Source organism: Toxorhynchites rutilus, chromosome 3, assembly GCF_029784135.1.
Source record: "Toxorhynchites rutilus septentrionalis strain SRP chromosome 3, ASM2978413v1, whole genome shotgun sequence".
Lineage (NCBI taxonomy): Eukaryota > Metazoa > Arthropoda > Insecta > Diptera > Culicidae > Toxorhynchites > Toxorhynchites rutilus.
In genome coordinates, this window is record NC_073746.1 from 179,054,582 (window position 1) to 179,077,397 (window position 22,816).

Here is a 22,816-nt window from a genome sequence, read left to right on the forward strand (position 1 = left end):
CCAGCGGAGCGCCGATTAGGTAGTGCCCTCCAACATGACGCGCACTCCGTCACAGCTACTCTCGTGGGGTATGCACCATTTTGATCATGGTTTCACCCTGATGCTCGCTCCTTCGAGCGTTCGCGGTGTTCTCCCATCCAGGCCACGATCAGGCGTTGTCAGGCAGGCATTTTTCCCGCCATGTGTGTGTGTGTGTGTGTGTGTGTGTGTGCGTGTGTGTGGCGGCTGCTCCGATGCATCAAATTTTCGAAATTTTCTTCCCGATTTGTGATTTCAATAGCCTGTTTTGAAAGCAATTTTAAGGCTATTGAACATATCCATAACGCGTAGACATTTTGTCTTTCGAATTAAGTGTTTATCATACCATTTCATTCAGCTGTTTAGGAGCTATTCACGCTCAAAATCTCGTTCTCAGGCGCAACGCTTTCATTTTCGAAACTTTGAATTTACACCCCAGTATAGAAATGATAGACGTAGTAATCAAACATTATATTTAATTATGTGTGAATAATGTTAATGAGCTATTCTGTTATTGTTTATATTGTGTTAATGAGAAATTATTTATACTTTCTAATATCCGGTATCCGACCGAATAGCAAATATTGGCCGGATATCAGTTTCATCTCTAGTAATTAGTGCTTGTGACGGAAATTAGTGCCGCACCTGCACCTAAACCCTTAACCCGTATTATACCAAGCGTTCGAAAAATGGTACAGCAACTTCGATTATTTTTTCATGGCTTTGGAAAACAACCATATGGTAAGGTTTTAGTATCAAATGACAGCTTGGTCTATTAGTTACCACCTACTATCAATTCGACAGCTAGGCTTTCGACATCCGATCTAACCTCAATCAATATTTTGCCACTCAACCCGAGACAACGAAAATATCCGCGATGGTTAGTGGCGACATACGAGTTTGGGATTCAAACTATTCTCCATCAGATTAGAAGGCTAAAAGGCAATTTTCAATTGGTAAAATTTGAATGAAAATACCTACTTGGTATTATTTAATTAGTTGAAGCGCGTAGTCCTAACTCTAACTTAACCTATTTTCTATGAATTTTTAAATATTCCTACTAAAATTTACTATTATTATATAACGTCAGTTTCAGATACAATTTTTGTATGGGATTTTCTCACCACTTGCAGAAAAAAAGTGATTTGCATTCACATAGAATACTAATTTGATTTGGAAAAGTTAATTTTCATTCATAATTTACACTTTAAAACTCGTTTTTCCTTCTCAAAAACACATCATAATATTCGCTTCACAAACACAGACCGATCCTTTCAGTTTCAGGGATGCCAGATTATTTTAGATTGCGAAAATATATGCAAATTATATTATCTGCAAGCAAATGTTTTTATTCGATAAATAAGACTATGACAGTAGAACCCCGATTATCTGTATCTGTATCTGTACCCCGATTATCTGTATCTGCATCTATTTCTGTATTGATAAAACATAGTTTCTATGTTTAAACATCATCCCGACTATTCGCGGATAATCGGGATTCTACTGTAACTTGAATTAACACGTGATGTTTTTTTCACCTGTGATTTTCCCAGATCTTCTCATTCTCCAAATTTTATAGCGGAATGTGAATAAACACACAACTTAGACTAAAGTGGCTGCCCCGCTGGCTAGCGCAAAGACTGACCGGGTTCAATGTTAAAAAATTTCTAAGACGTTGTTAATTTTCATTCACTCTCTCACCATTGTCAGTTTACTTTGAGGTTTTGATTTGTATCGCGAAAAGTACTGTATTTTGCTATTTTAGGTACAGTAATTTACATTTAATGCGACATTTTTCTAATTGGATAGACCTGTATGCGACACGTTTAGTTAGACTTTTTTGCAAACATCGAGTTCGGGCCCAAATTATGGCCCCACATTGAAATTCGCCGCCAGACGTCGACGCTGTACCACTCTCATCTTCAATGTCCAATTACAGGTCAAATCGCCTCCAATGCGACACTTAGTGGTTCCTCGGCATGTCGCATTAAATGTAAATTACTGTATCAGTTTTCCAAACCAAAAGCTTTCATTTATGATTCCTACAATTTCAGAAGTTTATAAATTTTAATTGCAATCGCAAAAAGACTAACAAACATTAAATGTCCGCTTGCAAATCTGGCAACTCAGTCTGGAAGTCCGTGAGGTAAAACGTCATCATCATGCATCCATAAATGCCCGAAAATCAGAAAATCCGGATTTCTGCGTTGTCGGCCATGTTCAGCTGTCCTTATGCTCTCAAATGTCATCATATTGTCAATAAATTTGACCGTGTAAGGTCCGCTTAAAGCAACTATATTCGGAAAGTACATAACCTCACTAATGTGTTCCGGATCACCGAGGGAAATCCGAGGGAAACTACTAAATAACACTTAATCAATTTAGTATAATGAAAAGACGTGTGACTTGTTTGGGAGTTGAAGTCGGAAAAGAACTTTATTTCAACAACTACTTTGACAGCAGTATGTTTATCCCGCCGAATGCTGAATACACGAATAATTGAAGTTATCTAAAGTGACTATACAATATACTCATTTGATAGATGTTCGAATACACTCTAAAATTCAACTAATCTAAATTGTAATGCAATATACAATACTCACATAACCTAACAAAAAACAAAACTTTACAAAATTTTAAAATATGTTCACTTTTCTACAATATTACTTTGATAAAAGATCACTCATTGCGATGTAGGAAAAAAACCATTGGATTGAACCTTCTACAGGAACAAAAATGTAGGTTTTGGCCAATGTTTTAGTTTTTTGGTTTTTTGTCGTTTTCCGGAAAACGGAAGAAAGGAAAAAAAATAATTCTTGAAGATTGGAGTTTCTGTAATGCCAGAAATCAAAATTAGACCAATTGCTTTTGTTAAACAAATAATTTTTTCAGCTAGTGTAGTGTAGAGACATGCATTTCGGATGGTTGTTTGAGCAGACAATTTATTTATGTTTTTGCTCAAAACATGAACAGTGAATATAGTAAAAAAAAAGTTAACAATTTGACGATTAAAATGGGTATTTGGCAGAAAATGGGTATCGGTGTGCTCCCGTGGCCGAGTAGTTAGCGTCATAACTAACATGCCGGGTGTTCGGGTTCGATTCCCGTTCTGGTCGGGGGAATTTTTCGTCAAAGAAATTTCCTCCGACTTGCACTGTGATCACGCGTATTCTAGAGCTTGCCATTCAGAATGCATTCAAGGCGTGTTATTTGGCATAGAAATCTCAACTAAGTACGAATAAAAAATTACGCAAGTAATACTACGCTGAGACGGCGAAGTTCCTCTAGGAACCTTAGTGCCATTGAAGAAGAAGAAGAAGAAGGGTATCGATTGTATTAACCACTCCCTTTCCTCCCCGACACAACAAACAATACTTTTGCCTGAATTCGGGCATTAGCTCACAATGCGAGTTGATGCGTATAATGAATTACTCGCCTTTTACCGCTAATAGGCATTTATCAAATATTATATTGTAAGTTGCCCAAACAATTCGTGCTCAATTCACGTTTTTATCGTGTGGGTCTTGCTACTAACAATTTATTTCATTGTGGTCCAGGATGTCATAATATGGAGCATGTTGTTTGATTATATAAAAAATGCAAATAATGAATTTAACTGGCTGCTGATTCAGAAGATCGAAAGGATATATACACGCATATCAGATTATGATAGCTTTAGTAATTGCGATCTTAATATTATGCTCCCCATGTATGTCTTCCTTAAAACCCGCTTCACTTCCTCAAATACACATGCCTATTCTCCTTTCCCTTTCCTATACATAAGCAGAACTTTGCACCCAATGAGAGCACTCATGGCCACAGAATGTGGGCTATAAAGCTATAACAATGTTCCGGACAACGTGGCAACGAAGGAGAAAATGCTATTTTTATCTATAATATATTTCTGTAGTCATAAATTTATTTGACTTATGCACATATTCATGTAGATCTTAACTAGTTAGACTTGTGTTTAAAAATGATACATGATGACTCTTTGTCTTCTTCTGCATAATTGAATTAACAGAAGAAAAGGATAGTAATGGCTTTAATGGTATTTTTGTGTACATTTTTGGACAAAATGTGGTTCCTGATTCTACCACGTTATTACATCTAACCCGTTTAAAGGATAGAAGTTCATACAGAAAACGGGGTTTTCAGGGCTTTGAAGACATTTGAAGAATCAAAAGAGAAAAAATTACAGATGTTGAACAATGATAAAACTCAATCCAAATGTAATTACTACACACAATCACAGTCCTATTTCAAGATCCCGTCCGTGCCCCATAGATCCAGATCCATCAACTTTTTAGTATCCATTATATCATTATTTGTTCATCTATCTGGTTATGGCGACACCAGGTTAGATACCGCATCACTGAAATGGCTCTAACTCTGTAAATAATAGGATTTTCGATATGTCCTTTCTAGGATATATTCTACAGAAATATGAAGGGAAAACATTTGATTTTTTTCAAATTTCTAGACTAGAATACTGCCTTAAGTTGATTTTAGGTGACCTGGGGTGGCATTGCGCATTTCGAAACGAGTAACTCGTTTCGAGAAAATTCGAACTCGGATCGAATAGGTTTTAGTATTATGTTTTTTTTTCAAGTTAATATTTTCAGTGTTCTAGATTTAGAGCAAAATTTGTCTCGTAGAGAAATGTTAAATTTTTGGGTTCGCAAACAAAGCTTAGTCAAAGTGGTCGAAACGAACAAAAATCACTCGTTTCGAAATGCGCAATGTCACCCCTGGTTTTCTCACGCGCATTTTCCAATTTATGCGGATTTTCCAAATAACGCATTTCTTACGAGGCACGTATCCCCCGCGTAAAAAAAAACCTGGGTGTACTGAAAAAGCTACACAGAGCCAAACTAGTCAAATACATTTTTTCAGTATCATTAACATTCTACTTACTGCCATAATCAAAATTCTAATCGGCTGAGTTTTATTTTTCCAGATTGGTGACGAAATTCTCTGATATTCCCTAATTTTCAAGGTGTTTCAAGATAGTCGACACCGTGGACATTCGCTCCCAGATCTTTGAATTCCAGATCGTCTCGCATTGGTTGGTATAATGGAGCATCACGGTACCTACCACCATACGAACAAAGTTTCAAAAAAAAAGAGAAGGTCGGGTCAGCGGCCTGCTGATTTAGCATGGAGTTGTTCTACAGTTTGTCATCATTTGAAAATTGAAACAATCAATTTTGTGTTATGGTTTTTATTGAAATAATTATTTCAAAATTCATTGGATACAGCAATATCAGGAATGAGTTACTCCTACTGGACCTTATATAAAAAAAAACTTTGGTATATCTCTGCTCTACAGCATTTAGTTAATATGGCGCATGAATTTTATTTGTTTAATGCCTTCAAACACGTCCTATGAAACGTTTCAATCTCGAAAATCATACAAACATACGCATTCAAAAATGCACACATGCACACTGTAAACAGCTATTCTGTTTTAGCTATACATACTAGTGACTACCTTTTATCACTGCTACTCCAACAGTAAACTGTTGGCTTGTTCTCTATTTAGGATATTCAGCAGTCGGTTCTGCTGCTCGTCGAGCTCTTCAATATCCTTCGTTTGCTCATTGTTGGGTCTTTCAGTAGTTTTACTTAGATCATCCGAATGGACCACGTCCGTTAAAGAGAGCTTCTTTGGTAGAGGTTGCGAATGGGCTACGATACCATAGGGTCGCAAATGATATATCAGATAGTCCAGCACATACATTTGGTTGGGTGAGACATAGTGAAACGAGATTGCGTTATCTGAGCAGCAATCGAGACCCTATCAGAGACAAACGATAGTTTACACCTATAATGGTATGTGAAATTGGTATCTTACCTCATCCGTCTTGTAATATATATACTTCCAGTACCAGAAATCTCTATCCACATGATTCGGGATCAAATGATGTTCAGGAACAAAAGGGAAAAATCTTCCACGTTCTAGAGAGTCTCTTGAGTCGCCCGCTAGAACTTTGACCAATTCCATACATTTTCCTTTGAGAAAAAAAAGTCATTCATAACATCTATCGCATTTAAAATTGTAAAACGCAGCTTACCCATCTCTACATCTTCGGCACCATCATTATCTTGTCGACAGTTTTTATTAGGAATCGCCTCTTCGACAAAACGTTTGACTGCTGTCTTACTGAGCACATATCCAGCCCCTCCGGACATGTATCCTTGTTTGACGAATGGCTTAAACTTGCATCCAAAATAAATAGGAAAACTAGGCGAGTACGGGTACAGCATTAATCTAAGATTTTCAACTACGACATATCTGAAAATAATGAAGTACACACAATATTTATTTTATCATATTTTAACGCTGATGTTAATACGTACGTGTCGTCATCAGCCTTGATGAACCAGTCAGCATCGTCCAGATGATGCTGGTAAATGTATTTAAATGCTTCTTTCGTTTTGGCCCACAAATTATTGCGACCTTCTTTTACTGGCAATGCTATCGAATCCAGTACGGGATCTGCAAGCAAACACACATTTTTGATAAACTTCTCACCCCTTCTCAAGCATCATTTATCCTAGACATTTACCCGCTTTCGAACTCATGAACAGCAACTTATTACATCTCGATCCCCAAGTGCGTTTAACGTGAAGTGCTTTCTTCTTATGGTTAGCCGGGTTTGTCATGATCCAGCAAAGTACACGTACCTCGCGATGCAACTGGTCTGCCAGTGAGGAGTTTTCGAGAGCATGAGCCTCTTCGTGTTCGCCGTGAAATCCTACATCCTGCTCAGGCCCTGCTGCATCCTTCAACTCGTGGCCCGTATGAGGATCACTGGCAATCGCCGGTGGCTCCCGAGAGTGGTAATACTCCGGAAGCCAGGGCGATCGACTCGTGCTGGAACTTATGAAGGTGGCAAACATAAAACCCAACACCGTGCCGAAGATGAGCGTCACAAGCGTTCGCGGCTGCCCATGGCTGCGAGATCCTGCAATTTAAAGAGAACAAAATAAAGCTTATTATGGAAGCAGTTTGTCGTCTTCACGCGGGAAATAATCGACCTATAAGCAACTCATCCTCCATTGGCGTTCGATTAGGATGGATAGTAGAAAAGGAAAACGGATTCAAGCGTGTGGACACAAGTGCGATAATGCGGCGTTCAACGAGAAACAAATTATTCGTGGCAATCATCCAAACAGTCCGTGCGAAATGCGGAATGGGAAGGAAAACAGTTTGAATTGCGACCAACGATAGCAGGCAGTGCGCCTGTAATGTTTTGCTGCGTATGTGCATGAGAAATTTGCTGATCATAATGTATGTTGGCTCACATAGAGCGTGCACGAAAATATACAGCACCACATATGCAGACAGCAGTAACAATTTAAATATTTTTGTTTTGTTGTTTTTGTTTCTTTTGCTGTTTATGTCTTTTTTGTTTTGAGAAAGGGAGATATCGTTGAAATCGATTCGATGAGAATGAGAATCGACGATTATCATTTTTGCCAGTCAAATTTGTTTCATCTCAACATGATTGTGTTAAAATTAGGACAATTAAATGTGTGCAATTGTTATGGAAGAAATTGGAATATGATATTCGGGTTATTTGACACATACACTGTAAAAAATGTCCGTACAGAACAGGCTCAATCATTACAGCACAAAAATATGCCTTAAATAAAATCAAAGCGACAATTCGAAATTTATTTCATCTTGTGAACAAATATATCCTCAATATATCAAATATATCCCGCCATTAAAACAAACCAAAAATATTTAAATTTGAAATACATTAAATCATAATTCATTAAAATAAGGTTTAAAATTCATGCAAGAAAATGGTCCGTATAGTTACGCCCTTTTCAAAAATCCGATTAGTTTGCGGACAACAACTAGGATTTTATTGCGAGAAACGGACAATTTATCTAAAATGAAGGTTAAAATCATAATATAACTGGATAAAACGCGAAATTTTAAACATTTTACCGTTTTCACAGCTGTAAACACTGAAACACACTCAATAGCGATGCAGCAGATGCTGTTTGTGTTGAATGATAGATGGTCGATTGTTTCCACGCATTATTTTTGAAAAGGTCGTAACTATATCGACTATTTTTCATTTGAATTTTCTCAAAATCCCATCAGTTTGGGTTTTCCCAAAACCCCATCGATATGGGTATCGAATGAAAGGGCTTGACCAGTAGAAAACAGTTATTTATTAAAAATGCAAATCCAAAATGGCGCCATATTTATTTTTTTCAAAAACTCATCAATATGGGTATGAAAGTGCTCAACTAGTAGAACATAGCAGATCATGAAAAATCCAAATTCAAGATGACCGCACGCCCGAAATAACTAATTACTTCTTAAATAGTTTCATTCAGCTTGACCTGTTTGTATGTATGTTTGAATGTTTGTAGAGTTGTCCTAAATTTATAGAAAATTGGCCCCGTTCCTGTTGACTGATTGATTTGAAAATTGGAAGACACCTTTAATTCTACTGTCATTATAAAACTGTGTATTCCAAGTCTTGAAAAATTCAATTTGGCCGTCGCTAAAAAATGGCTGAATGGCTTGACTTGGAGAACGCAAAACATAATTGTAAAAGATGCCCAATACGCAAACTCGGTTGATGTGAAGGAATCAACCTTGCCAATCTGGATTGGCACTTTACTGGGTTGAAGTAAGAAAAAGTGTCGAGTGAATTACCCTTGTTCCTGGAACAAACTAAATTGACTGCCTCCGCACTAATTCCCTACGGAACGAGCCACGAACGGAAGCTAACCAGTGTTATTCCTTTCAACAAATTGAACTGATTTCCTTACACTGTTTTATTGCACTGGGTTTCATTGCATCCGCTCCCGATAGGTTGTTTACTTTAGGATCGTACACTCGGCTCGCGTTTATCGTGTAATGTTTCCCTCCTATCCTTCTTTCGATTGTTTACGATATTAAAAAATAAATTGCCAAATTCTTTCGATTTCTTACAATAATAAACAACATAAATTCAAAAAGGTCACCGTCACTAACGTAATAATTGGCCGATGATGTATTTTTTTCAATCCCCTCAATATCGATGATAGTGACTAACTATCCGGCCGGATACCGGATATTTGAAAAAAAAATTCTCTCTAACATAAGATATCACAATCGCATATGAACATCATTCACACGTGCTCAAAAATAATGTGTGATTGACATATCAAAATGTTATTGAAATTGAATTATTTTCAACTCATATCATCAAAGTTTTATTCAGCTCCATCGCTTTACTTTAGTTTCGTTGAATACGGCAATGAGCTGTTATTCTCAGAAGATTCGTCTCAAGATATGTTTGTGAGATGATTTTGATTTCAATGATTTTTTGTCTGTCTGTTTACGTTTCAAGAACACATAATCGGATCTAAAAAGGTTCTTCTTCTTCCTAAATGGCTCTAACGTTCCTAGAGGAACTTCGCCGTCTCAACGTAGTATTACGTAGTTGGGTGTGACGCTAACCACTCGGCAACGGGAGTCTAAAAAGGTTGCTTTGCTTAATTGATCTTTGAAAAATCCAATGTGTTTTTGACAAATCTATTTAGTTATTCTATATAAGTGTCGTCTTTTCTATAATCCTAGATTCCTAAACTTTACTTACGTTTACATTGTTCATAAGCATATGTTTCTGATACACCTTACCTTCAAGGTCACCTAATTTAAGTATTACGGGAGATATTGATGAAAATCTACAAATATTAGTTGAAAACAGAGGGAGGTACTGAGATGCATGTATTTGCATCTCTTTCGCGCGCCTGTAAGAGTTCTTTCAGTTAAGGGTGTATGAGAGTCGTGTGTTTATGATTCTAGGGTTAAACATGAAATAAACATTTCACATTTCTATTCAAACATCAAAGGTATTTTATTTAAATTCTCAGCATGAAGGTTACAAAAAAAACTTGAAACCCTTAAAAAATTGTGTTTTCCATGGGATTCATCTTGTACCCTCATGGAATCATTTATTTGAATAAATTAATTGAAAAGAATATTATTATAAATTCAACAACTGATATTCATACAGAGCTCCGCAGACAATAATCTCATAAAATCCAATTGTGTCATACATCTGGCATTTGGACTAAATCCAAAAAAGGTCTTCAAATGCCTTCACGATAATATCGAAGGAAATTAAAATTCATAACTTGCTTTTGAAAAAAAATCATATTCAATTTGGCATTGTTATGCGACGCATTTCATTAAGCTTGCCTTGAGGTTTTGAAATTTATTTCAATAATTGCGAACAAAGCATATTTTGCGTAACTGCGAACTAAATTTTGTTAGTTTATAAACGATAATTGGTTTGATAAACCGTTGATTGAGTGAATATAGCTCCAGTTGTTCCATAAAAACGGAACTGTGATAACTCAATTTGTTTATTTCAGCTTCGAAGTTTTGGTTGTAACTCAAACCATACAGGGAAACTTCGATATAACGTACCCTCGTTATAACGTACCCTCGATATAACGTACACATTTCCAAAGTGTAAAGGAAAAAAAAATTCAATATTTTTTTTTGCTGATAGAACAATGAATTATCTGTATTGTGATGCTAAAACAAGTTTTGTACCTCCAATCAATCCCGAAATACAGCTGGTTTTGTTATTCCGGATTCTAAATGAATCAAGCTTGAATCAACAGTTCGAAGGGAAACATCGTGAGAAAGGCTGGCTTCGTTTTCTGATTGAAGTTATTCATTAACTTTACTAAAACAGCAACACATTAATGTATTATAGACTACGTTTGTGAGTACTTTATGAGGCTTCGATATAACGTACAATTCGATACAACGTACAATTTTGAAAGTGAAATGTACGTTATATCGAAGATTATCTGTATTCCGAAAACTAATTATTGAAACGATATGTAATCGGAAAACCTTCGATTCGTGAAGTGGTCGTTTGAAAGATCTAGATTAATCTATTGTATAGTATAGGCCCAAAATAATAGAAATACAGTGTCACAATCATTCGATATCTCGAGCGTAATAGAACTAATGTCTTCTAGAGACAATATGTATTCAGACCGCTGAAAGTTCTGCAGATTTTGAAGTAAATGTCGCTTTGTTGTTGAATTTATTCTATATAATTGTGGATTTTCGGCTTGAAAAAGCTTGAAAAAAAGTAAGTAAATGAACACGAGACAAAAGTCTTCGTTGATAAATTAGAACAAAAATAAACAAGTGACACTGATAAAAACGAGCCTACTTTTTTGACGATATCTTCGGCCAATAGTTAGAATTTCATGAAATTCTTTTTCTCTCAAAAACCTACATGCGCTATCATACTGAAATGTCTTCACATATTTCATAATATCTTCAAAATGTTTTCACAAAATCAAATGTCTTCACAGCAAGTCAAATGTCTTCAAAATGAAGACATGCCTTCAAACCTGGCATCTCTGGTCCCAATTCTAGAAAAGAACGTTTCGGCTGGACCTGTCAGCCTAGTGAATGCGTTGGTGTAAATCTGAGAGAGAGGAGCCAGCTTAATGACAAATAGTTTGTTTTCTTCTTATTCTTTTTACGCACTCTCATCAAGAAAATTCCCATCTGACAATTTCAATCAAGCAAGTTGTCATTCATTTATGAGAAAAGTATTCAAACTTGACGTGAGCTTTTGTTTGTGAGTACATTTGTGCGTTTTTATCCCCGATTTGATTTTTGACGTAGGACTGCGTCTAACAGGAATAAATAATTAAAAAAAAATTTGAACACTGACCATGTAGGAAATAATAAAAGATATACCAGGTCAGCCCACATCATGGCTTCCAGCAGCATCGGCCCATTCAAACAATTTTTTTTACTTTTGATTGTTTCGATATAATTGTCCTAAAGAATTATTTCGATGATTTCTAAAACAATATCCGAAATAAGAAGCAAACTGACTTTTATGATTTGTTTGTCGGTGGAGATCTTGTGTGAATTTATGGGTGTTCTGGGCTCATTTGTGATTTTCCGATCGTTCATTCAGTTTTCGCGAATTCTTTCATTCTTTCATTCATTATTTCACTGGTTCCAGGTTGATCTATTGCTGCAAACTCAGTGAATCGATTTTTGCAATGTGGACGATGATTGTATATTCTCCGATGCAATTTGAATATGCAGCGATCTTCCAATGAAAATAGTCAACATTGATTTCTCTCAGGTGCATTTTGAGGGAATTTTGTTTGTGTCTGATGGAAATAATAATAGGTTGACTGAAAAGGATGCTGTGTCTGCATTTTTAACAGGCAGTGATCACGATTCGGATGAAGATGAGAATTATCGTATCAGTCTCTCGTCATCTTTGCCATGATATTACTGCCCATCTCTGATGGACCATTAATATGCAAATTTTAAATTCGACATGCAGGTCGCTAATCAAGGCAATAGTACCACTGAAGATCCAATCGAATTGACCGATAGTGAAGGTGAATCTATTAGTCTTGTCCACAAAACTAAAAGGGTCAAGATTATTTCTCCCCTTTATGTGTGATATAATTTGTATACCATTTCCCATAGACAACATATCTGTCGCTTCCAATCAGTCTACATAAATGTTCGGCTCACTCTGCCCTCCCTCACAACACCCACTTCCCGTTTGTGACACTGATGAATGAACATTTTTTGTGCGAGTGTCGAGCAGGAATGAATTGTCTTTCTCAAGATTCATTATACCCCTAATAAGTGCTCGAAAGATGTAATCTTACGTTGATCGCACTTGATCGAAGAAATTACAAAAAAGAATGTATTTAACCGCTGTATTTGATAAATTCTTTCTGAAAAGAACTGGATTTGATTTGCTGAAAACACTATCTTGTTTTCTCTCGTGTTGTGCGTTATGTGTGGCGATGGTAGTTTTTTTTCGAAGCAGCTGCTGATTTCTATGGGTTCGGCGTTCTCGGCTTGCATGCAGCGATTTTTGATGATTTGTTTGACTCTTGCTTTCAGGCAGCTACACCAGCAGTAGCAGCAGCTTTCTTCTTGCTGGTCGCCTTCTTCACAGCAGCAAGTTTGTTTTTTTTTTGCAGCAGTAACTGTTCCAAAATGATCTAACCGCTGTACAGTTATAATTGAGTGGATTTTCGAGCTGGCACAGATTTCACAGATTTTTGTTATTTCAATAGCTTGCTTTCAAATCAATTTTTGAGCTATTGCAACAAGTTTTTGGATCAATAAGTAACACACATATAACGCGTAGACATTTTATCTTTCGAATGAAGCGGTTATCATACCATTTCTTTCAACCGGCGAACAGGTTTTATTGCTCAAAATCCTGTTTCTCTAATGTAACACTCTCGTTCTCGAAGCTACACCACAGTATAGAAATGAAATATGTAGTCCGACATCAACATTATTTTCACATAAAATGTCTTGCAAAAAAATGTCATGTTGAAATTTCCTACATATTTCAATACTTCCCCTTGGTTCACCGTGACTGGTTCTCGCTGACATAAGGGTGATCACAACAAACGCGAGCTGGCTCCTCCAAGAGATTGCTAAGATGGCCGCCTTTCTGTAGCCAGCATAGAAACTCATGAGCTTAGAAATCATAAACTGAAATCAAAAATGAAGTGCTCCGCGCGATCCCTTAGCAATGATTTGAATTGAAAATCGCCAAGAAAACTTCCGAAAGGGTATCCAAATATCGCTTGCCAAAGGAAACTATTCAACGTAATCAAATATTAACATATATGCAGGGGATAGTAACTTCAAGCAAAAAAGTGGGACCGGTTCGAGATTGCTTTTATGTAAACAGTGAGCTTTTTTCACACTTTAAAAATTGCACCGACTTGCACTGAATGATATTGTCAATTTGTGCGAGATGCCTCAAAACAGCTGGGAATAAATATTGTTTAGATACAGTACGTTACATTTAATGCGTCGTTTAGATTATTGGACAGACCTGTAATGTGACACGTTTAATTGGACATGTTTGTAAACATTGAGTTCGGGGCCCAAATTATGGCCCCACATTCAAGTTGCTACCAGACGTCGACACTGTACCACTCACATCGTCAATGTTCAATTACAGGCCAAAATCACCTTCAAAGCGATACTGAGTGGTGCCTCGGCATGTCGTATTAAATTTAAATTGCTGTATTATATTGTTATTAATGTTCGCATCATAAGCAACGAACACACATTTATTTCCCACTTGCAACAGTATTCACGATGATTGGATGGATGAATATACGACTACTACATGCATCTAGTACGACTATTGTCATGCATATATACGATTTACTACAGACAACAAAAAAAACGAATGGCGGAAAACGTTCTTGATAATTATGATAATTATTATAGATTTTTGTAAATACATGTATGTTTGGAATATTACGTTAAAAAACAGGAAGTGGGTTATATCTATGGTATAACCGCAAGGGTGACGTAGGACTATCGTTGATTTAGAGATCATTTGTAAGAAGTTGAATCTGAATTCATTCTGAATGAATGAATATTTGGAGAACTTCGAAAACGAGAGCGTTACGTTGGAGGCACAAGGTTTTATGCATCCAATATTGGATACGGAAATATCCTACTGATGGGGAAGAATAATCTTCAGAAGCTATCCTGTTGATTGCGATTGATTGAAAAATCACAAAACCTAATGTATTTGGCCACAGTATTACATGGATAGAAAACATTAAAATAAACTCTTTCATATGAATGTAATTTTAAATTCCCAGAGGAACTGGCAGATTATTTTCAGTAACGATTAGATATTTCCACATTTTCCTCGATACTGGAAGCCCACCAGTGGTTAATGCTAACTCGATAACCATCTGTTAATAGCACTTGATTGAAACATATTTGGTCACAGTGTTACATGGATAGAAAACATTCAAATAAACTCTTTCACATGAATGTATTTCTAAATTCCTAGAGGAACTGGCAGATTATTTTCCGGATCTTTCTCGATCCAAACGGAAAGAATTCCGTGCGTGTATGTGTGTGTGTGTGTAGCGGCTGCTTTGAGATCTTCCCGGGGAACCGTTTGTAGCATCACTCTCCTCCTGATGGATTCCCTTCTGGCCTAAGGTGCACAAACAGGCTCTTGGTGACACCGTTCATCCGCGCCTTCATGATAAATGAAGAGCTTCACCACAACAGCGACAACATGCTCCAATCGCTGTTCAATTAGAACTGAGTGGATTTCCGAGCGGCGCTCGCTTATATACCGATTGGTGATTTCAATAGCCTATTTTGAAAGCAAATTTAAGACTATTGAAACAAGATTTTGGATCAAAAAGTAACAAGTATAGAACGCGTAGACATTTTATCTTTCGAATGAAGTGTTTATCATACCATTTCGTTCAGTTGTTTAGGAGCTATTAACACTCAAAATCTCGGTCTTCGGCGTAACGCTTTCGTTTTCGAAACTTTGATTTTACACCCCGGTATAGAAATAAAAGACGTAGTCCTACGTCAAAATCGGAAATCGGAGAGGGAAATCTAAATTTCGATCCAAGATCGCCCAATCCCAGTTGAGACATCGTATCACAATGTGGAACAATGGTGCTGGTGGAACAAAATACAATCGCCGGGAGCTAGAATGAATCAGCCATCCTCAACTGCTTCAATAAAATTTACCAGTCCTTTTAAGTCATTTTAAGGGACCTCAAAACATTCATTCAAGTGTTATTTTATAAAAGTTTGAGGCTTTCTAAATCAAATTAAATCAAATGGTTTTTGCCTACATCACAATGTGTGATCTTCTATCAAAGTAGTACCGTAGAAAAGCTAACGTTTTTTTTAAATTACATTATTTGTTAGGTTATGTACTTTCCGCGTATAGTTGCTTTAAACCGAATTTATTGCCCAAAAAAGTTACACAAAGTTAAATAAAATTAAAAGTATGTAGTAGGTAATAGACTAAGCTATCATTTGATGCTAAAACCTTACCATATGGTTCAATAAAAATGTTTCTTTTCATCCCATTTTAGTCTCGAGTTATGAATTTACAAACGACTGACAGAGTTTATGGGTACAGCAAAAAACTTATATGATTATGAAATAAGCGTAGAGCAAATATCATATCTTAACGTAATTCGTTCATCATATCTTTCATGTAGCCACGGGATACTCGATTACAAATCAAAGGGGATCGCAAAGGTTAAATAGTTGGGTACCACGGTTAATGACTGCTTGAGCCAATGATCTGATGATCACTTTACATGGATATAGTTGAATACTTACCTATTTCCGTTATTTTCATGACTAAAACTGCTTTCAATCGCTTTAATTCAACGAATAGTGTCGATGAATAGAATTGCTAATGTATTGCACAACTTCACTTTGAGTCTCATTTGTTCCAAATAATCTCGTATGTTTCAACTTTCACTGATTTTTGTTTTTATGTAAATTACTAATCACTTTTCATGTCAGCATGTCTAATAAAGCATCTGAAAACTCTTCCAGATGCTGTGTTTCACTCAACTCCGCAAGCTAATTCTGCAAACACTGAATAACTACTATTTTGTTCTACATTTAATCTGGGCTTCGCCACATGAACTATTTCCCATTAGAAGCCTCTGTTTTCCGGAAATGAATTAGCGTACAGCATGCAGCGGGTGATGAGTTGTTTTTTGTTATGTTTTTTCATACAATCTCACTCATCAAAAATCGGTTGTCGCTTTTTTGTTCTGCTTTGTTTGGCTTTATCCGACATCATCACCATCATCAGCATCATTAAAGGGAATTGTAGCTGTGTGCAGTGATATGATACGGTTCGTTAATTACCATTCTTCATTTATTTTTTGGATAGAACCACGCGTTTTTCCATATTTCGCGGTTTTGTTGTATCCAATGGCTATCACATGCAGAATCAATATCAATAATCGGGATGCGGAGAGTCGTTAGCTAGCTGTTTCGCTATTTCTGTTGATAGGATCTTGTTTCACATTGGAAATAGTTAATGTCAGTTATCTGAAAATAGACAATTAATAACAATTACACTTGAGCTACAGTCTATGCCTTTAAACTAGTAATAACGGAATTGATATGATCCCAATAGCAACACAGTTAACAATAAAACTAAAGAATATTAAGCCATTATTCATGCATTTTTCATTTCAGTAGCCGCAGGTTGCAGGTCAACCACTTGAATAAATGTTGACATAGTTGATACTTTTATTCAAATGAGTTTAGCGGTTTTATTCAACCGCTAAACAGATCATAATCGTATGACGAAGTATTTGCAATTTTCTGCGGAAAAAAAAACCTAGTTCTCCCAAATCGTCATAATATATTGCAAGCCATCTTTTAGCATCTCTTCTCTTATGGCAGAATCGGAACTTTCTCTACTCACCCACATTTTGTAGTCGATCAGTAAATTATCAATTCAAATAAGAGCCAAAGGGCATCATAACAACTGACTGCACTCCCGTTTGTGCAACTTAAAATTTTACGCTATAACGGGCGTATATAAGTTAACCGGAACCGTATAAATACACCAATTCTAGTTGAATTATAGCCTAATCCGATATGATATATTTCTCATTTGATAAACCAGAGTGAGACATGCTATTGGATGTCGATAAGAATATTCCATACAAGATATGCTCCGCACTTAAGTATGTAATTGAATCCCAAACGCGATACTTACACCATGTTTTAATTTGAGATATGTTTGTTAATTTGAGATATTAGCAGGAAATAGCATATGCGTAACAAGCCGACATAATGTATTCATTTCCACTGACACAACGGCAGTCGGAAAGCCAAAACCGACGAGAAGAGATTGCCTATCTCTATCCGACATATTCAAACCAGCATATAATTCACGTGTTCATGCCATGTTCCATGTTTTACTACGCAAACTTTAGTATAATCAAACTTTTCTATTTACAAAATATTTTGTTGATTTTGTACCGAAATGAATGAAAGGAACAAAACACGAATAGACCCGAAGATGACAGTGGATGTCAGAGTGTGCAATTCGTAATCAAGGTATCCTACTGAAATGTATGCCTGAATTTTGAGTAGGGTTGTGTTTTAACGTAGGATTACGTCTTTCGGAAACATATTGGGGGGTACAAATTGCAAAACGAAAATCGATCGCTTCGTGAAAAATGTCCAATTTAAAATGTTTATTGCTCATTCATTTTATGATGAATTGATGAGATTTTTGCGTCAATCGATTTCGGCACTCCATAAGAATTCTTTTAATTGAATAAAATAATACATGTCATTAAATTAATTATCGAACAACTGAATACCCAGCAAACATTAAGTCGTATGAATAGCTATAATTGGAGGCGATATACATACAACCAAGACACATTTGTATGATATATGATGCAGATAACTAGCATATACACACAAAAGTGGAGGCAATATACGTATATGCCATATTTTGTACGCATATAAAGCCATATATAACGATATGCGATGCTTTTTGGACTGATATGCGATTTGATACGACAACGTTACCACTCAATCCATCGATGACGTGGAAAATCGTGTTTTTGCATTTTATGCGATTTTAGATATATATGATCGATATTTTGATTGATATTTTATGCGATTGTGATTTGATACGAAATTATATGTGACTTATCATGTGCAAAATTATACGATTTAATGTTTGCTGGGTAGCATCCCTATCCTAACGGAAATAACCAACGGGCAATTTGGCGTCAATTCATAAAATCCGGAAAATCATGACATGGTTTTATGAATAAAGGCTTCAGATTTTGGACTGGTCAGCTTGTATACCAGATCAAAACTCTATCAAGAACTTATGAGGAGTGATCGTATTAATAGTAGATGCAGTTTACAAGCAGAATGAGTGATTTGGAGAGCTTAAACGAGCAGTATCCTTTGCGTGGAACGAAATACACACTACCACATGGTGCAGCTTGGTCAAAACCACCCCGAATGTGTTATTTGAACCGATTGGGAACTAAAGATCACCTATGAATTAGAAACTTATTGTAATTCATGTGAAATTGACGTTAATTTTGTAAAGGAGTGAGAGTTTTTACATCGGGTTCTATAGTTATGAAACACTGGAATTTTTATTTTTTGAATGTTTCGTGACTGAACACAACAATAAAGTTCAATGGCCAGTCTTTTGAATGAAGATAGTTATTATATCCTACACTATATACTTCAATTCAACCGGCTTCTTACATATCTCTGAAAACTCAGAAAAAATGAGCGGTTCTATAGTTGTGAAACGCATTGTAGATTTACGAGAGTTTTGCATAAATCATTTTGAGCACTCCATAATAATTCATTATAGTGAAAATGAAAGAAAATATATATTTTATAAAACTACAGACTTTGAAACTAAGGTGCCTTGAGAAATCAACGTTGCAAATACATGAAAGTAGGGGGAACTTTTGCTCCCACCGACATATGTTCCCCAACAGAGATTACAAAATCAAGATGCCGGGGGGAAATCAGTATGTAATTACACTCATGATCAATCATTTTACAAACGACGCGCAAAAAAGGATTGTGCTCATTGCAGCTAGCGTGGGCATTGCTGGTTGCATACGTGCTGACCAATAAGTTTGGAGCGATGAATGAGTACGGACCAAAGCAATTGTTTTTTTTTTTAATTTTCCTTCCAATAAGAATCTTTCGATAAATTGGTTGAAGAGTGATGTTCCAAAGAACTGAATAGAAGTTATGTTTGAAAAAATATATATATATTTTTTTTTATCTGTATTATAGTGACTTTCAACTCATTTGGCTGGTTCGTCACTTTTACTTCCATTTTTGGAAGAATGTCGGGAGTGAGAATTGAACTCGTGACCTTTAGCGTGAGAGGCATGGATGTTACCACTACGCCAGATCGCCTCCACTTTGAAAAAATATAAATAACATTCTAATCTGGAGCTTTAAGTGCATACAACATACACGTCACGTTCACGTCACGTCACGTCACGACACGTCAATGATTCTACCATGCAATTCTCATGAAAACATTCACATACACCTGCAACGTAACGACCCGTCAGCATACGTTCAACGAAAACGACCGGCAGGGTTTGTAGAAAAGAATAATTGACGGAGACGGACGACTCGTTTGGTTTTTGGCTGGGCTTTGTGTCTCGGCTTTTGTTTTGATTTGGTTATACAGTAATTCACATCTACATCGACATTAAGCTAATTGAACAGATCTGTGATGCAACACGTTTAATTAGACATTTTTACCTCTAGTTGGACACATTTGTAAACATTGAGTTCGGGGCCCAAATTATGGCCCCACATTGAAAGTCGCCACCAATCGCAAATGTCCAATAACTGGTCAAAACCGACTCCAATGCGACACTGAGTGGTGCCTGAGCATATCGCTTTATAAGTAACTTACTGTATTTTTTATGCCAACATATCTCTTAGCTCCAAATTTCGGAGTGAAAATCATTCGCGACTAGTTGAAAGAATTATTCTATTTATTATTATTATTGCCTAAGGGTCGGACTACGGGGTTTAAGCATTTAAATAATTGAATTCAATGATTCTCATTGAATTTTTCAAAATTTAGAACTGATTCTAGGCATGCTGATTTGAAAGAGGGCATTGCAATTTAAAATTGTTGTAGGTGGCGACACCATGAATAAAATTAAATAAATCATTCGTTTGCCATTTGACGTGACGGTGCTGGTGGAAGCATTGACTGCATGTGTGAATTGGTGGAGACGTTGACGGAACGTAGACATTCTTCTCCGTAACGTGCTATGTGAATCGCACATTAATTAGAGGCGAATGAACTGAAAAGTTTAAAACCTCTTTAATTCAACATCATCATCATCAATTTTAACGTTGGTTGCTTCTTAAAATTTCATATCAATGACCGATCATGCATTGTAAAACTTTTAGCACAAGTATAAAGGTGCTCGTACATTGTTTGACCGAAGCTTTGACACTTTTTGACAGATAAAATTTGATCATCGTGTACTGATGATAAATATATTCGACACAAAACACGACAAGCAAATATTCGGTTGTTGGATACCTAAAAGTTTTTTTTCGGTCTGTTCTTCGAACCTGTCGGTATATGGTTAGATTACCTTAAATATTTCAGTCGAATGTTTTCCATGTTCGATGTTAGACATTGTTTGCCACTGGTGATAAACGAAGAGCGGCAAACAAAACTGTGGTTGTACAAATATCAAACCAAACTTTATCTGTCAAAAAGTGTCAAATATTTGATCCCTGGACAAACAGTGTACAGCCACCTTAAGTGTAAAATTGAATATGGTAACGGTTGTGTTAGAATGACTTGACATATGTAACGATTTATTTCAATTTTCATAAATAAAAACCAATTTGTGTTGCCGCTCGATTTGTTGTATTCATTTTCACTGAAGGAAAGTCCATACGCGAGAAAAATTGGTAAAGTGAAGGAATATTCGGAAAAGTTATTGTCCATTTGCTCTACATATCGCATTACGTGCTGTTGATTCAATTGAAATTCGCATTGAGGCATCATACTCAGAAAGTAAAAATTATGAAAGAAAATTACCTTTTCCATTTAAAATATGTTTTCTCTACAATAAAGTAACATGCTTTTTTCTAGTGAGAAAAATTGATAATTGTTTTCTTGTTTCAACCATTTCTTGTCGAGACATCTGTTCTCGTTTCGAGTTAAAAAATGCTCGAACACAATAGGTCGTATGAATAAAAAACAGTATTTACTTATTCTGCCCGTTTCCAAGTAAAGTAAACTTTCCTAGTATTTACTTGAATCCGTATGAATAAAAGTTTACTTTACTGATTTGATTTTCGAATTCGAACATAGTTTTTACTTTGTCAAACATCTATCAACTGATTGTTTAGGTTTCGTTTCAAAACGTTTTTTTTTGGACAAAGCGTGAATTCGCGATGAAAAAGGAATAGTGTCGACGTCTGGTGGCGACTTTTAATTAGGGACCATAGTTTGGGTCCCTATCTCGTTAGTGTAATACCTATCATATTAGAAGACACGAAGGCAGTTTTCAAATGTTAAAACTTCTATGAAAATGTTCACATCATGTTATTTAATCACTTAAAACACTTTTTTCCGACTTTTATTTAACCCTTTGTCTATACATTTCCAACATCATTACTGAAACTTTTCATTATAATATAAAGTTATCTTCAAAAACAATATCGTACAAGATTTTTGCACCACCTGCAAACAAAAGTGTTTTTCATCTAAACAGAATGCCAAATTGGTAAGGAAAGGTTATTTTTCATTCATAATTTAAATTTTAAAAACGTGTTCATTCCGCCTGAAAATCAATCAATTTTTTTACGCTACCCTAAACTAGTAAACGAAGCTCAATGCCATCAATGCGGATAGTTAACTTGTTTAACTTCAAGCGCAAGATAGCAGCATTAAACATAAATCGGATATGACATCAAAATGAATGATAGTGTTTTCAGATCCAAAGTATGCTCATGAGCTTACTTGATAATAACGAAGTAAATACTTGATTAATGCTGTTTTATTCAATCAGCTAAACATCCATTTTCGAAAAGTAAATACTTTGTTGTTTCTTTTATTCATACCAAACGTAGTAAAAACTTAATCTCACTGCTCGACTGCTCGAATGAAGTAAAGTAAAGGTGAATTTTGTTTTTATTCATACGGCCTAATGTTACGTAGTATCAAACTTTGCTCGAAACTCTACTACTGCCTTATTCATTTCGCTCGTTTCGAGCTCGCCTCGAGATTCATAATGGCAAAAGTGGTCGAAACGAACAAAAATCACTCGGTAACTCGGTTCGAGAAATTTCAAACTCGAATCGAATTGATTTTGGCATTATGTATCTTTTTCATGTACTAGATTTCGAGCAAAATTT

At 36.0% G+C, this 22,816-nt stretch overlaps 1 protein-coding gene across 1 annotated transcript; it reads right to left on the minus strand.

Moving 5' to 3' along the window:
* Window positions 1–5,226: 5,226 nt before the first annotated feature.
* On the minus strand, window positions 5,227–17,934 carry LOC129780048 (glycoprotein-N-acetylgalactosamine 3-beta-galactosyltransferase 1-like). Its single transcript, XM_055787929.1, has 7 exons — window positions 17,622–17,934; window positions 16,214–16,942; window positions 6,591–6,989; window positions 6,382–6,520; window positions 6,096–6,316; window positions 5,876–6,033; window positions 5,227–5,818 (listed from the first exon to the last, which is right to left on the minus strand). The coding sequence occupies exons 2-7, from the start codon at window positions 16,230–16,232 to the stop codon at window positions 5,525–5,527; spliced, it is 1,230 nt and encodes a 409-aa protein (XP_055643904.1). The 5' UTR covers window positions 16,233–16,942; window positions 17,622–17,934; the 3' UTR covers window positions 5,227–5,524.
* Window positions 17,935–22,816: the final 4,882 nt, after the last annotated feature.